Below are 17,987 nucleotides of genomic sequence, written 5' to 3'. Positions count from 1 at the left end.
GAAATTCTTATGTTGCCAACTTTCCATATATCACATTTTCATCTGATCTTTTTACTTCATAAAAAACAAATCTATCACGAGTGAAGATATTGGAATTAAATTTTGCACAAACAGTGCCAATAAAGTACATGGTCTCAAAATTGTTGCAATTGGACCATAGCTTCCCAATCCTTAGATACGAAATTTGCGAACTTCAGTGCTAATTTTCAGTACTAATAATAAAATGGTCTTCTATCAAAAATGGATAAAATGCGATCCAAGGATCCAAGGATACCATTTTATACACATACTAACACACAAATAGTGTAAATAGAATGTAAACTTTTAATAAAACATTAAAAATAAACATAATACATATACTTACCTATCCATATGTATTTCCACTTCCCACAGTTTTGGCTGTGACATTAGCAAACTGGAATTAAGCCAGTACTTTTTTTCCTTTAAGTTTATATGTATTTCACAAATAGCGGGTTTAACATTGTCAGGTTGAGAATTAAGTTGCATAGCAAAGTCATATAGATCGTTGCCATATTTAAATTTTAAATTACTAAAGGTGAATGTTTGGGTTCTTCGGTACGCAGCGTTTATTGTTGTAGCTTCAAAACTATCMGTTTCTATCAACATTTTCAGCGCCTGTAGCCGGTTATGGTTTTTATAGTTAACTTYAATTACAATGTAGTCTTCTGTGAACCAAGCACCGTTAAAATGAATCTGTGAAGATTAAAAATGTTTACCGCAAAATAAAGTTAGCAATGATATGAAAGAAATATAGAATATAATACTTGCTTATTACGTTAAAAAAAAAAATGTGTTAATATTTTATCTTGTTTTTGTAGGATTTGAACAATATTTTGCCATAAAGTGGCACACACTAAAAACATTATTAGTACAAAGTTTAATTCCGTTATATTAATTGCTTCTTGATTTATGTACTGGAAGTAAAATAATCAAGTAGAATTTAAAAATGTGCCATATGGGAAGTAGGCGTAGTTATTATCCAATTTCGTTCATTTTCATACGTGGGATAAGATTATAAAAAGAATGCCACGTACCAAATTTTGTAGAATTCAGTTGGTCTAATCCTTAGATAAGGGATTACACCAAAAAGTGGGCGGTGCCACGCCCATCGTCCAAGTTTTAACCCGGCTCCTATAAAGTCTTGCTATAGCATCCCGGCGGCAAATGTTTAAGTTTCTGGTTATTGATTYGCGCTTTTGGTAGTTTTGAACAGTACCGTTATATGTGGAGAGAGCTGGTTTTTCATGCATTTTCACTCTATCGGTAGGAATTCTTGTAGTATTCGTGTTGGGCATATTTAGTTATTTCAGCTTTAGTGGTTTAGGAGACATATACATTAAACTTAGTAGGGAGCGGGGCCAAGCCCACTTTTTAAACTTTTTTCATATAGGGGCCCTTCGCTACTGTGATCGACTCTGCCAAATTAGAGTTCTATATCTTAATTTTGTGCTTAGTAATTGTACTTTAGAGATTTTTGGTTAATACCGATTTGTGGGCGTGACAATGTTCGGATTACGTTCATCTACGAACTCGTAGTTTTCTTGGTACTAAGAAACTGCGTCATCAATATATTTCAGTTTTTACTCAAGTTACAGCTTCCACAGACGGACGGACCGACAGATAGACAGTCAACCGGATTTTGACTTTTCTCGTCACTCCGATCATATATATAAATAATCTAATTCTATCGTTATGCTAATATTACTCAAATTTATAGTTTAAAGCACCTAACTCAACTTAAAATATCGTCTATATTATTTCTTGATTCAATTTGTTAAGTAGCAATATCAATTGCGCATATATACTTGTATGTTACAATAATTGTCATATATTATGCATATACATTAGGGTGGGTCAAAAAAATGTTTTRTTTTTTTTGTTGAGTATTCTAAAAAATTGGTTGAGAGATACCTCTATGAAAGGCTCTTGAAGTATGCGCTCTCAATTGTAACGAGAAGGCCCTCCGCTTAAGGGTTTTAAATTTGTGTCTTATTATCAAACAGACAAATTTATATCTCCCCTCTAACTACTTGAAAAAGTATTTCGTTTCGTAGATTTTATATTAAGTAGAGAAGCCTACAAAATGGTCCACCACGGTTTTTTGTAGACAAAACCAGTTTAAAGATATTAACGGTAAATATTTTAAAGAAATTTTAAATTTTTTTATCGAATTTTATAACGCAATGAAAAAAACATAATTTTAAATTTTCCAATATATTATAATGAATTTTACACTTTTATTTCTTTAATTTTCATATCCACTAACTCTTCACTAATTCGCTTCTTGACATTTGTTTTATATTAAATTATGTAAAAATAACTTGAATCCATATTTAACTTTAAATCCAATTACTCCTACAGTAAGAAAATTTTTGAAAACAAGCAAATATTTTTTGCACTTTTAGTAGTTTTTAACGACACCGTTACATAAGGAGTGCACTAGGATATCTTCCGAGTTCATCCAATTTTACTGCTTAAGGCATTGATAATAAGTGAATTTGGCGACACCATTGTCACTTTTTCAACGTTTGTATTTTTTAGCCCACATTCTCTTGTGTCAAATAAGAGTTCTATATATGTGACCTGGTCTACGGAAAGGGGGCTTAGGTGTCAAAAAATCAATTTTCACTTTTTAGTTGATTCGGATGGAAGATGAGATGCTTTTTTTTTAACAGCTGTTTCCCAGAAAACTAGTTTTCGCACGTTAGCTCCCTTTTCGCACGTTAGCTCCAGGTCACATATAGTATTTTAACGCTTAGTTATGGCTCGTTATTAGTTTTCGGTTTATGGAGTTTTGTGGTCGTGACAGTGGCCCCATCTGCAAACTTCGCCTTACTTTGTTTCCAAGGAACATGTGTATCAAGTTTCATGAAGATTCATTTTGGTTTTTACTCAAATCACTGCTTTCAGGGCTGGACGAACGGACAGACAGACTCAACTCGTCAGCGTTCTAAGGTAAGTTTCAAAGTAAACAGGACTTAAAAAAACATAACATATTTTTTTTTTGGCAAAATCATTTTATTTTATTCAAAATAGTTCCCTTCCGCGTCAATACAGTTTTTGCACGGTCCAAAAGCATGTCGAACGAGTGTTTTAGCTCGATGGCCGGTATGGCCGCAAGTATGCCGGTGCAAGTCTTTTGAATGGCCTGTACGTCTGCATAACGGTTTCCTTTCATGGACTTCATTTCATTTTTTCGAAAAGGAAGAAGTCGCACGGTGCCATATCAGATAAATACGGTGAGTGGTTAATTGTTAAAATGTGATTTTTGGTCAAATAATCGGTCACAAGGATCGAACGATGAGACGGTGCATTATCGTTCAACAAACGCAAACTTTCATCTTCCCGATATTCGGACCGAAAACTCCAAGGTAGAATACCGCATTAACATTTTTGCTGGGTGGAACAAATTCTTTGTAGACAATACCCTTGGAATCATAAAAATAAACCAGCATTGTTTTCACTTTTGACTTCTTCATTCGCGATTTTTTGGGTTTTGGTGTCGGCCGGTGCCTTCCATTTAGCACTCTTCGTATCCCACCCACCACGTTTCGTCAGCAGTCACAATATTGTAAAGGACGTTTTCGAATGTTGGATTCTAAACCATTTTTGGTCAATTTGTAGCGCAAATCGGTCGAAATGCGATAAATCGATGTTTTGGAGATGTTCAACTCCATTTCCATGAATTTCAAAATGATTTCGGCTGTTTTTTGATGAATTCATGCACAGTTTCGATGGAATTTCCGGTTATCACAGATTTTGATTAGCCCACATCTTGATCGTCATTGACCGCTTTGAAACCATTGAAAACACTAATGCATTTTGCTACGGGAAAGGCAATCATCGCCATAAACTTTTGTAATCAATTGAAACGTTTCGGTAAAAGTTTTACAAATTTTAAAACAAAATTTAGTGTCGGCTCTTTGTTCGAAACTCATTTTCGCACGGATAACACAAACATACTGACACTGAAAACGCAATAATTTCACCTCCAACCGATGAAATGTCATGAATGTCATTCTCAATGGAAAATCGATAAAGATAGCAGATTCTTACGCACCAATCGACATATAAATGGCGCTACCAGTGTGCGCTGGATAACTGTTTACTTTGGAACGCACCTTGTATAACCCTATATATATCTCACTTAATTTTATGTGCTACATATAACCGTTAGGTAAACAAAACCATTATACTCTGGAGCAACATGTTGCAAGAGTATAAAAATACAAAATAGCTAGCCAGTTTTGTAGAGCAGTAAATTTAATACAAAACTAGGAGTTTTCTGGTTTGCTATTTAATAATTTTTTTTCGTTGAGCTACAAAATCATAAGAAACATTATTTTTTCTTTAAAATATTCAAACTCATTTCTTGATGAGCATTCAAAATCCACAAAACCAAAGGTTTTTTATTTTTAATTTTGGAAGCAAGATACAAATTTTTCTATAAGATAACAAGAAAAAAATATGGAATCATTAGGAGGGAAAAGCTTTCTTAGAAGTGTCCATCAACCAATTTTTCAGAGTACGAGAAAGGAAAAACATTCGCTTCTTTGACCGATCGAAGTATATAATTGTAATTGTACAATATATATGTACGAATACATTTCTATAGCATCATGAATAGTAACCAATAAACTCACCAAATAAGATTTAGGAACAGTTTCCATAAATTTCAAGCGTCCAAAACTTGAGTTGAACTTCGAAGCAGTAATATTGAAAGAAGCATCGAATGTAAGCAGATCGCTTTGGGGAATTAGTACAGAAAACAGAAGCAAGGCCTCTTTTTCTGGACTTAAATGAATTTCAGCCAAAATATTGTGTTCACTGCCATTTTTATATCGCTCTTCGTGTCTTAAATTAAATATAGAAAGTTTTTGTGTAATTATTTATAAATCTCAAATTAATTTACTTGACAAATAGTTTAAAGTTGACTTTAGAGCGAGGAATCTTGACATTGAAGCGAGCATACGAACGAGAACCTTCCCAAATATTTTCTTCGGAGTAGGAGCGCGACAGTATTAAATGCCAAATAGTTGTGGAGTTTGGATCTTTAAAGCCTTGAGCATTATTGAAACTTAAAATACCTTCAGTGTGGCCCTTCAATGATCGCCAAGTTGCATTTGATGCAAAATTTAGTTTTGGATGTGCTGAAGATCTAAGCTTAATACTTCCATTATATTCCATCTTCGATTTATCTCCAGAATTTAGTAGACGTCCTTCTAAATATATACTCTCTATTTTACTTGTTTGAAACTGAAAAAATTAAAATTGTAATTAGAGATTGAACAAGTACATAAAATAGTATGTAGTAATATAACACATAAATACTATATTTGATGTATGTTATATATTATATGTTTCCCATATCCAAATAAAATTACAAATTTATACCTTTATACATATTGTATGTACATATATGCATTATATCATCAACTAAGAATACTTGTATGAATCGACTAAATTTATGTAGTACATATTGACATGATGAAAGATGAAGAATTTTGCACTGATATTATTATATTAAGAACAATTAATTTTGTACCCAACAGCGAAATGTAGTTTCTTTAAATTGTCAATTAATATAAATTTGGAGCAAGTCAACAGAGATTTATGCCAAAATGGATACATTTTCTTACACATATTATTATTTAGATTTGATTTTGGAAAGATTCTGCAGTGTTGGGTCTATAAATATATTTGTGAATGAATCAGAACAATTTTTGATACCCTTGATCTTGAGGGCGTTCTACATCGACCGGAACAACTAGTAGTCAGAAAGGACTAGATGTGGTCTATAAGGAGGTTAAAGCAAAACTTCTCAGCCTATGTTCTAATAGTTCTGTATTTAACCGGGTTTTCAACATGTGGCGGAATGTTGGCATATTTAATTATGACCTCATATCTAGTTGTGAACTCTAGGTAATCATATTCTTCAGTTTCAAGGTTTTTCTTGGTTTTATTCAAAACTTCTTGATTTTACCCAATACAAGCTATTACCTGGTACCATGGATATTCGACCATCTCGTTGATTTCACCGGCGATACCATATTTTGCATTTAGAATAACGTAATGTTTCAAAAAGATGCTTTAGTGACTCCCAAAGATTTTGCGAGCTCTTATTTTGCTTGGTAACAGTTTTCAACGCTTCCTTCCTGTAGATTAGTAACTCTGCGAACTTTTTGCAGGAAACCTTTAGTAATAATATGCCGTAATGTCAAAAACGGTTAGAATTGGGTCAATACCCCATGTACCCAATGTAAGGACTTGGAGCTTCTGGAGTGTTTTATTTGACTACCACAACTAATAGCTGAATCATGGACAAATAAACGCATTTCGCTTAAAAACGAAGTATGTTGGCAACGCGAGCGGGAAAGGTCACCCGATATTAAATTTGTTTCAAAATGTCTGATATTGAGAAAATGTAACTTTGAACTTTTTAATTTGTTAACGGGATATTAAATTACTATATTAATTTTGTTAATTTGTTGATATTGATGACGAACTACCATATTTAAGGCGTGGATCCACCCCAACAACAAAAAGTTATACATTATTTCCAGCATAAGTGATACTCCGCGAAGAAAAAGACTTTGGGCTGCAAATACAAAATTATATAGTTAAAGCAACCCCCCCCCCCCTTTAAAATTATTCTCTGGATCCGCCCCTGCCACATATTGTATAATGGTTTTCGTTGACTTAGCGCATTTTGTGTTAAATATGCTTAGAAGATATGATTGCATATAAACCTGTAAAAATAAAAGCCACAAGGATAAAAACGAAAGGATTTGCACTATTGAATTTGGAACACTAAAATAGGCAAAAATTATTGAAAAGGTAAGAAAATCACTTTTTCCCCAACATTTCGCCTACTACCAATACCACAGTTGTGTAAAAATATTATTTCTTACAATTATTTATAAAAATTCGTACATATTAGAAAAACGCATATGTCAGTTCACATTTATATTTTCTGTTTAACTTCTTCCAATTTTTTTCGACGATTTTCTATATGCAAACAGTCGTTTTTAATAAATGGTGAATTCCTTACTCGTGGTTTTTCAGATCATAACCCAGGAAACGAGCATCATACAAAATTTATTGCACCTTCTCATTCTTTTATGTTCTCTGATTCGACCTTAACGTAAGCATCGCTACACTTATTATGTGTGACCTGGTCTACGAAAAGGGACCTAAGGTGCTAAAACTAGTTTTCTGGGAAACAACTGTTAAAAATCTCATCTTCCATTCGAATCAACTAAAAAGTGAAAATTGATTTTTTGKATTTTTTGACACCCAAGCCCTCTTTCCGTAGACCAGGTCACATATAATACTTCATTATATATGTATGTATATATCAAATTATCATAATATATTAAAAAAATTATATTTGCATGAATCGTATATTTTATCATTTAAAGCTTATATTCACATGTATCACGACCATATGTGTTTATTTCCGCTTTCGCGAACTCAAATCATATTATCACTTATCAATAATAAAATATGCGCGCTGCTCATATGTACATATGTACATAAATAAGATCGCATGACAGCCACTGACAAATAGGTAGTAGGGTCCTAACAAGACCCTAAATATTGCCCTTAAACACAACACTGACTCGTTCACAAGACTGTTCGCAAAGTGAGAAGGCTTATTTCTAAAAATTTGGAAAATGCAACGTTTGGTTTCTAATACAAAAACCAGGAGAAACCAAACAGCCTGGAGAACCAAACTCGTACCGACCACTGTGCATGCTAGACACGGTTGGAAAAATACTAGAGCGAATAATAAGCGTACGCCTGGAGTAACATCTCGAAAAAGAGCAACCGGGACTGGCCGATAACAAATATGGATTTCGCAGACACAGGTCAACAATTGACGCAATTAAAATCTTACTGACGTCGCAAGTAAAGCTTTAGAAGGATATCTGGCTCCAAAGAGTACTGTGCGGTGGTCACATTCGATGTTAAGAATGCCTTTAATTCGGCGTACTGGCCTCATATAATAAAAGCTCTCTAACGAAAACACCACAATATTTGCTGAAGATCATCTCCAACTACCTGTCGGATAGGGTTCTGCTATACGACACAGACAAAGGACAACAACGCTATATGGTGACAGGCGGAATGCTGCGCCTCCCATTACCCAACCAGGTGTAAATAATTGGATACGCGGATGACATCGCGGTGACTGGTAGCGAAAGAAATTCACGAAATAGAGCGTCTGTGCAATCATGCAGCGGAAAAAATCAAGGAATGTCTTATGGTGACAAAGCTTCAACTAGCTGGCCAAAAGAAAGAAGCAGTACTAATCACAAGCATTAATCACACTCAATATTGACGGATGTATCATTACCACACAGCAATCTCTGAGATATCTAGGAGTGATGATAGACTCGAGGTTAAGTTACAAGACGTATATAGACATAGACAAAACTGTGAATAAGCATCTGGGGTGACGGCGGCCCTAACGAGGATAATGGCTAACATTGGTGGACCAAGTCAGAATAAACGAGGCCTCTTGGCCAAAGTGAGTCGGTCTATACTTACGTATGCTACACCCATATGGGGAATATCGATGAAGTAGAAAACATACGCAGAAAAGGTAAAATCAATAGTACGACTAAATGCAATCAGAGTTGCATTTGTCTACCGCACTGTATCACATCAGGCGGCTGTAGTCATATCAGGCCTCATGTCACCAGACATAATGGCGATGGAAATAAAGCGAGTATTCGACAAAACGAGAAGCACTGCACGAATGGCAGAAACGATGGGACGAAGCAACTACGGAGAGATGCACTCACAGGCTTATTAGAGCATACAACCATGAATAGATCGCGTGACACCGGAGAATATAGTGCCGTACATGATCGAATCGAAGGCGATCTGGGACAAAATGAGAGCGTGGGCAGCCATAGCTATGCAAGAGTTACGAAAGAGAGAGTGGTAACACAGCGAAAACAGAAAAATTAATCGGAATTAGAGCGAAAATGTGTGAATGAAGAGCCGAATGGCYAAGCTTGGTCCCACTATGTAATGCCTAACGGCAATTCCGCGGGCTAAATACAAGCAAAGGCGACGGAGTTCAGGGTTTCGTACGTAGGCGTACTGTGTCGCAAGTCCTGCTTGGGCGTGCGGCCAATACGAATCGTACATATCGTCCGGAAAAATGACGATATCTTTGAAGATTTTCCCTACGAAAATAAAAAACAAAAAACATAGATATGCGTACACATGTAGATATGTTACCCTCAAAAATTACAAGCATTGTTCAACAAAAACAACAATTGTCTCAAAATAGAATCAACACCGGCACAAGTCAATATGGCACCGAAATAGTCGGTACCCAAATTTGTAGAAAAACATGCAACAACATTTTCAATCATGAACGCAAGCGCACTCTCAACAGGCAAACTTTCTTCATTCATAAAAGCAAACACGACGGCGGCAAAAGCTAAAAATCATATATTAAACAACTTTCTGATGTTTTGCCGATAATCTATAAGTTATATACCGTGTCGGTTACGCATAGAAAATATGTAAATGAATCAGTATGCCTAGATTTCTTTACATTGAAATTAGCATTATATTTCTTATTTAACATCGAAAATGCTCAATTCTGCTATTTTTGAGTCCCCTGCTGCAAAACTCTGGTGAAACACGCTTAAAATTTGTCTGTGGTGAAACTCCCTCAACTCTATGACAGAGAACAGTTTATCTCTGTCTATGATAAACGTTCCCTGCATCGCGTGAACGCTCAATTTCACATGGAAAAATCTCCCATAGTCGACAATTTTCCCTAATCGTATACTAATATTTTTTTTTTCACGCGAACCCATGAAATTCGTTTACAAAATCCCAATTAATGATTTAAAAATTAGAAATAAAATATTAACATACTTCATTTAATATTTACTTCATTTAAAAAATTTGTGTATATAATCTAATGCATATTGATAAAATACAGTTAACGTGATTACTCCTATATACCTATTTGTTCAGATTTCTGAACAGTTCTTAACGGCTACAGTCGTAAATATAAATATGTATGTACAAATATCTCAATGATCAGTTTAGTAAATGTTCATTTCCGATCTTGTTATGCTACATGTGATATGGGGTTGTTTTCAAGTACACATGCACATTTGTATTCAATTGCCTAAATCCATATCTTAGGTCAATATGTTATCTTAAGTCAATATGTTTTATTTGCTAACTGTTGAGTGCATACGTACTGCATATAAATGCATGCATAGTGCCTCATATTAATGCATGCAACCAAAAGGATCGCAAATGATCCTAATAWTAGATAAGAAATAGTTGTGTATGCCGTTGAGAACACTTATGTTTAAGATATGTGTACATACTGTCGGTATGTACAGTAGATTAGTACTAAGATATGTGTATGTACTCTGCATGTGGTGCATACACGAATTAGGATAAGAAAATCTATAAATAAAGGAGCTCTGGGCAACCAGAGCTGAGTACATTTTTATATACCAAACCTTTCGCGTTGTGATTTTAACACTATTCGATCAAAAAAAGGTCTTAAAAATAAAAAACCGCGTTTTAGGTAAAACAATCGCACAATGGGTTTTATAAGTTTACAAAGTTTTGTTGGATGCTACTAAATCAAAGCAAGGATATCGAGAATTTAGGGATATTTCACTTTTGGGATATTTACTGTTTGACTTTTCTGTGTTTGGAAAACAATTTTTATGAAATAATTTTAATAAACATAGAAAAATTAAAAAACAATTGTCAAAATATCTTATTTCTCTTAATGAGAGTTCGTTTGGTATGTGTTTTGTTTTTCCATTGTGCATAGATGACTCAGAATTGCAATTTTCGGGGGGGTATTTAGATTTTATTTAGTGACTGTATGTATATGTTCTATATCAGTGGTCGGCATTTCTTAGCAAAATTTTGCAAACTAACTTCACACGTACGCTTACGCTCTATCGTTCAGTCGTTGTTGAGCCAGCAACGAATTAACATCGAGCGAGACCATATCGCAAAACCAACTATGCCCTGCCTTTTATGTTCCAAGTCTTTTAAAGATAACAGGGAATATATCCTTAAAACACAWTTTGTTAATTTTCATTATACTATTAATTATTGAGATGAAAAAGAACGAAAATGTATTTTTAAAGAAAAAAATATATAAATATTTTTGCTTAATTTTAATTCCAATTTCTAACTGGGCTACTTTTTTTCCTGCTCACCAACACAGTTACAGATCCTCTCATGCCGACCACTGTTCTATATACATATTTTATATCAAAGCACACAAGAATGTGCATACATACATAAGTACGTACAAATTAACCTATATCATGATGAATTCCTTAAATCTTTGGAAATATACTGGGTGGCTGATGAAAGCCGCTACCAAAAAAAAATTAAATAACTTTTTTTCTATTTAATGAAGCTGGTTAATTTTTGTTTATTTTGCAGATTGACTTTTACATTTAACAAAAATGGATAACTGGGACACTGAAACAAGAATTTGGATTGTCCGCCGCTATCATGCTCTGGAGTCCGTAGTTTCGGTTCAAAGAGAGTATAGGCGCACGTTTGGCGGCAATCCTCCGAGCAGATGGACCATAATGAGACTTGTGAACAATTTTACCGAGCATGGGACAGTCAACAGAAGACCTTACCATCGAAACCCTTCAGTTCGAACGGAGGAAACAATCGCTATTGTAGCTACTGTCATACAAAACAATCCACGTGTTTCGACAAGAAGCTTATCTGCTCAAATTGGTGTAAGCAGACAGTCATTACAATCAATTATGCACAAAGATTTCGACTTATTTCCATATAAAATTCAAATGGACAACAAACTGAACGCTGCAGACTTGCCGATTCGCTTGGAATTTTGCCAGAAGATGCTTCAATTGGTGGAAGAGGATGGAAACATGTTGAACTGTCTTTTCATGTCTGACGAGGCCCATTTCGATTTAAATGGCAACATAAACAAACAAAATTATCGAATATGGAGTGCTTCCAACCCACAGATACTCCATGAGACGGAAATGCATCCACTTCGTTTCACAGTGTGGTGTGCAGTTTCATCACGCTGCATTGTCGGGCCCTACTTCTTCGAAGAAAACGGTCACACCGTTACGGTTACTGGAGACCGTTACTTGAGCATGTTGAGAGAGTTTTTCTATCCAGAATTACGCCTTTCAACTCCGTGTGGTTTCAGCAAGGTGGTGCAGCTCCTTACATGTCCTGTTATGACAGAATTGCGACGAAAATTTCCCAATAAGCTGATATCCAGAAAATCCACATTCCGTTGGCCACCCAGGTCGTTTGACCTTACTGCACCTGACTTTTTCTTGTGGGGTTATTGCAAACAGGAAGTCTACAAAGCAAAACCAACAAATTTGAATGAACTAAGACAATCCATTCGAGAAACAATTGCGGCTATTCCGGTCTCAACTCTCCAAGCAGTAATGAACAACTTTTTGATAAGATGCCGCACATGCATCAACGAGCAGGAGGGGCATTTAAATTGCATTATTTTTAAAACTAATTAAGCTATATTTCGTAAACTTGAATGAGCTTTAACATGAATAAAATAAAAATAAATTCCATACACTGAAAAAAAAAAATTATTTGAGTTTCTTAATATAGCAAAATTCATCAGCCACCCTGTATAATAAAATCATATTTGCAGTATTACCTAATTATGTCAGGTTTGATAAGATATACTATATATGTAAATTGTATATATAACTACATATTTATTCGCAGGCCTTTAAAGGTTTTGATAACATGTTAAAAGACCAAGCAGGCGAATATATTCACGTACATATGTAATTATGTGTGCATGTAAACAAAACGAACCATACGCATAATGTTTGTACATTTGTCCACACACATCTTTGTATGTAATTGTATAAACTTATTGCTTCATGCGAAATTTTCGATTCATGGGCAACCAATGGCTGAAGCTCAATTTTTTTCAAAGAGTCAATGTGTCGAAGGGCTGACGTGACAACAAAGCATCACAGTATTGTGTTGTTTGTAGAAAATCCGAGCTGTGCCGAAAACACAAACAAACGATCGCCAATTGCCACTGCTTCCCTTGCCGCTGTAGCAGCTTCACGAACGACGCAGAATTTTGCAAGCCGCGTACAAATATTTTTTACATTCCTTGACAAATACAGTCAATCCCGGTTATGTGCCACAATCGAACATACAGAGTTTTCTGATTTGTTAAAAATAAAAATATCATATGGCACATAAGCGAGTGCGGATACTTAAGCGATTGGTACTTAAAACAATAATTTCTATTTATTTCAAAAAACAAACCGTGAGATGCAGCAAGAGGGATGATTTTCATTTAAGCGGAGTACTACTTAGCCGGGATTCACTGTACACATAAATCTGAGGAATATTGAATATTTTCTTTGGCACATTTCTTGACTTGAAAATCGACAAATAAACTAATTGACACGTTTGTTGTTTTTTCAGAACAATATTTGTGGTTTTTGCGGGGGACATACATATCTACATGGGAACGTATATAAGTATGTTGGTTTGTGTATGCATTAATTGTCCGGCMATGTCGTACACATATGAATATGGATGTATGTATGTACATATAGCAGCAGTGCGCTCACACTTTTTACTGATAAATGATAATATCACGATTTGAATTTGAATTGTACTTACATATGTATGTAACTAGGTGCTGATATGTAGATACGTATGAAAATTTAAATGAAATGCGATTTACATATAATATTAGTGTAATATATTATAACTAGGTGGACCCGTGCGCGCCTTGCGCAACAAAAAAAAAAAACAAAAATGGTTTGAAACCTTTTATTAGTCCAGGTTCAGGATTTTTCAAACCTTTTTCTAAAATTTTTAAGTTTCGAATTTCTGAAAATTTGAGAAAAAGCAACATTTAACTTTTTTTTTTATAAATATGACCACAAAACCATCAATCAGAAGTAATAGCTAGGTAAATATAAACCGGCTTTATCGAATGTTTGACCTTGGGCTTTGTTTATAGTCATAGCGAAGGCGACTGTTAAAGGGAACTGTTTTCTAGTCATCTTTAAGGGTACAGTTGGATCTGAAGGAATTAGTTTAACTCGCGGTATGACAGCTATTTTTCCCGAATCGATTAATTTTACAGTTATTGCGTTCTCGCCTAAATGGCTGACGACCATTCTGGCACCATTTATAAGTCCTTCTTTGGCATTAAGATTACGAATCAACATAACGATTGTATTTTTCTTCAAAAATAGTTTATGTGGAGGTAAGCTGGAAGGATTTAGAGAATTAAGAAACTCAGTTGGATAACACTGAGCATCATAACTTTCATTTTTTTCGACTGTATCGCAACTTAGATAAATTTTAATATCCCCAGGCAATAACTTTGATACTAYATACTCATTAAAAGTCGAGCATTCATCATTTTTGGACATAAAGTAGCTGTAAAACTTAGATATGCTACTGTCATCATTCATTTGTGCCGTAAACCTTATCAATTAGGGTATCATAATCAGCGTAGTATTGTCGTGGAATTTTAATAGTATCTTCGGATATTTCATGTTGGATTTCTAAGTCACCATTTCCCATTTTGAACTAATCTACGAATTTTCACCTTTGACCACAACGGTGAGCGTTTAATGCAATTTTGAATAATTGAAGTTCTGGTGGCATGTCTAACAACTGGAAGAACTTGTCTAAAATCACCCCCAAACACAAATATTTTTCCTCCAAATGGCAAATTCACATTTGTTATATCTTTGAAAAGCTTATCAACAATGGTTATTGCATCCATAGATACTGCGTTCCAAATAAATAAATATGTTTTCCGTAAAAGTTGTGCTTCTTTTGAGTTGGGCCGCATAGATGACACTGAAGTATCTAAAATAGGCACAGGTAGCTTAAAAAGAGCATGTAAAGTTCGTCCCCCAGGTAACAGATTCGCAGCACCACTATTAACGTTTGCTCTTGATTCAGTTTGCTAAAAGCTTTTTGTCCATGTTGACGTTCTTGTTCAACGTCGTAGAGTATGTTAGGCTGGTCAACTATAGTTGGTTGAGGTAAGCAAAAGTGTTGACACGTTCTGCCATGCATTTTAAAAATGTTTTCTAAATCTAGTAGAGCACGATTGTAGGACTCGTCGCGCTGGTGTTTTTTTTTTTTTTTTGGTAATCCTCCGATAATGCATCACGAAATATATGCCAAAGCTCCAAAATGTTGGTTGGYGAACAGAAAACGCAAATAATTGCAGAAAGCCATCTCAACTCAGTTGGTATTTGGTAAGTTACAGCTTCCTGCAAACATTCTTTCCACTCAGCATTGTTACCTACTAAATGCAATTTTTCCGCAGCTGCTTGAAAGCTATCATAGACTACATCATTTGCCGTACGTATTTCCGTGTGAACGATGAAAGAGTTGGCGCTCATGAAGTCGCCACATTGCTTCTGGAGGACCAACATAACGACAGTCTAAGAATGTATTAACTTCGTCTGCATTTACTTCCCTTTGCCTGTCAGAGTTAATGCTCAATTTCAGTGAAGCACAGTCATGACCCTTATAAACGTATTTGTACAAATACTTAACTGATTTAATTGAGGAACAATGCTCGACATTAATGTGAGCCTGATATTTTCGACTTAGGTAAGAATCATACGGTACGATCCAGCGATTGTCGATTTCCTGATTTTCAGTAGTTGCTGTAACATAATTCTCACGACGTCTTTATGTTTGTTTCACTTCGAAATTCTTTGGGGAACCCTTTTCTATACTGACCGTCTTTCATACAGGGGCTGTTTGGATTTAAAATACCGCATGGGCCGTGCGTCATAGTTTGCTTTATAATTGTAAAAAGTTGCGGGTCTTCCTCATTGTTTGGAAGCTCGGCAGAAATTAAGGAATCCACATCTTCAATTGAACTGAGCTTGAAGAAGCATAAGAAGAATATGCGCGTGCGGTAGGCCTCTGTTTTAAAATTCGATTACACTAACATACGCAAGAACTACGCCTAGTACGTGCTTTTTTAATAAATCATCTAAAAGTGATTTCAGTTTTAAGTGAAATACTCTTGAGATTAAATCAGGCCTGTTTTCTGTCCTCTCATACGACTTAAGTTCTGATGTTATTTCAATCCATTTAGGGTTGCAAGGAAATGTAAGGAAAATGTCTGGTTTGCCAAAGCGGGATACTATAGTCATAGCATCTTGATAATTTTGAAGCAAGTTTCGCGGGCTACCAATAAACGAAGACGGAAGAATAACAGAAAGTCCTGTAGCTGCACCTATTTGTTGAGCATCTGCAGGAAGGAAATTCATTAACCCCTTATAGCTTTCAACTCTTAAATCTTTTTGATGTGATCTAATGTATGCAACTCTGGAGCCCTCCACTTTGACATAACTGTCTACAACGTACTGCTGAAATAATTTGCCTGAAGCTTGTATTATATTAAATTCACCTCATATTGCCAAACGGTAACAATAATATTGCAATTGAGTGGTAACGCTTCGTATTGCAGTTGCGTGTATGTCGACATGTTGCATACCTGGTTTCCATCCTGCGTCTCCACAGGGAAAGAGCAGAGGATAGCACATTGGATCTGAATGGGGATTCAGATACGATATTTTACTAAGTGATCCATCTGACTTATAAGAAATTGTAAAGTCAAATTTGCCTGGTGGAACGCCATCCTGATTCAAAAAAACTGCCGCAACTTCAGATACAGTGGGTGCATTATATCTTCCGGGATGGAAAGCATTTTCCGTACTAAATTGTATTTGCATATCAGCAATATCCGTATTATTATACATATATTTGACACAATTGAATAAACTCGCATACGGATTGTAGGATATAAGCATTGTTTGTAGTTGGTTCATAAGAAACAGGCAACAACTGTTATTAACCTCTCGGTTTGTACGATATTGCAAAGCATCATCATTGTCAAAAATAAATAGGCCAGCATATGAGGATGTTTCACCCTCAGGTGGTTGTAAACCTCCAATTCTATGATATACTTCACCGTTTAGCTTGAAACAAAGGGGCCTCTTCCAGGGATGTTAACAAAGTTTAATTGAACTGATGCAAATGCAAAAGCGTTGTTAAATTTTCTTATGTTTTCAAAATAGTTTTTTGTTACAGAATCATTGCGTTGGATTATAGTTTTAAGTTTTTCACATACAGAAATTTCTGGCAAACTCACCTTCCCTTTGTGACAACAAATTGAAAAACTTCTACCGCTAACTTCACTTGCAAATAGTTTTGCCATACAAAATATTCATTGTTGATCCATACGCCCAACGGTATGTGGTTCTTGGATGATTCCGAGGCGTGCGGAACAATAAGTTTTTGGAAGCTTTTCCTGTATTCTCCTAGAAGTGTGTCACTGCTTAACTTTAAAATATATGATGGTACCAAGTCACTTATACGCTGGACTACCATTTGATGACTTTGTTCCTGTCGGCGGTTATGCATTGTTTGCCTTGCATGGGCAAGATGAATATTTCTTTGCTGGCTTGGTCGACTTCTTCTAGCTTCTTGACGTCTTCTTCGCTCAGTTGAAGGATTTAAGGTGGCCCTAGGCATTATAATCTAACAATATGAACAAAATGTGAACACATGTAATTCATGTAAAAATGCACATCTTAGAACTCACCAATTATGTATTTTATCACAGGAATATAAAAAGAGATTTTCAATTAGCTACACTATACATACAAATATGCGCAAACCGCTATTTGAAATTCCAGTGAACGCAGTCTTATTCACTTATTTTACCACTATTCAAGTTTAGATAGCGCGCTCGCAGCAATCTTAGCGTTTTTTTTAAATAATTAATTTTTATAAAATACGATTGGAGGATGGAGTCATGTGTAGAAGTTCACGCAAGTGAGGAAAGTTTTCTGATCGCCATTCACTTGGGAGTGGCCAGAAACGATTCTTTTACATATGAC

The 17,987-nt window shown here is 35.3% G+C and overlaps 1 protein-coding gene across 1 annotated transcript in view; it reads right to left on the bottom strand.

Annotated features, from left to right (window-relative positions):
• The window catches only part of LOC108968479, a 197,517-nt gene that overhangs the window by 109,850 nt on the left and 69,680 nt on the right, over positions 1–17,987 (bottom strand). Inside the window, 3 exon segments of the mRNA XM_018932538.1 lie at positions 365–714; positions 4,665–4,875; positions 4,934–5,277. Coding sequence (XP_018788083.1) covers positions 365–714; positions 4,665–4,875; positions 4,934–5,277 — 905 coding nt within the window.

Source organism: Bactrocera latifrons, unplaced genomic scaffold (genome assembly GCF_001853355.1).
Source record: "Bactrocera latifrons isolate USDA-ARS-PBARC rearing strain unplaced genomic scaffold, ASM185335v1 scaffold_218, whole genome shotgun sequence".
In the NCBI taxonomy this organism is placed as follows: domain Eukaryota; kingdom Metazoa; phylum Arthropoda; class Insecta; order Diptera; family Tephritidae; genus Bactrocera; species Bactrocera latifrons.
This window is presented reverse-complemented; position numbering and strand designations above follow the sequence as displayed.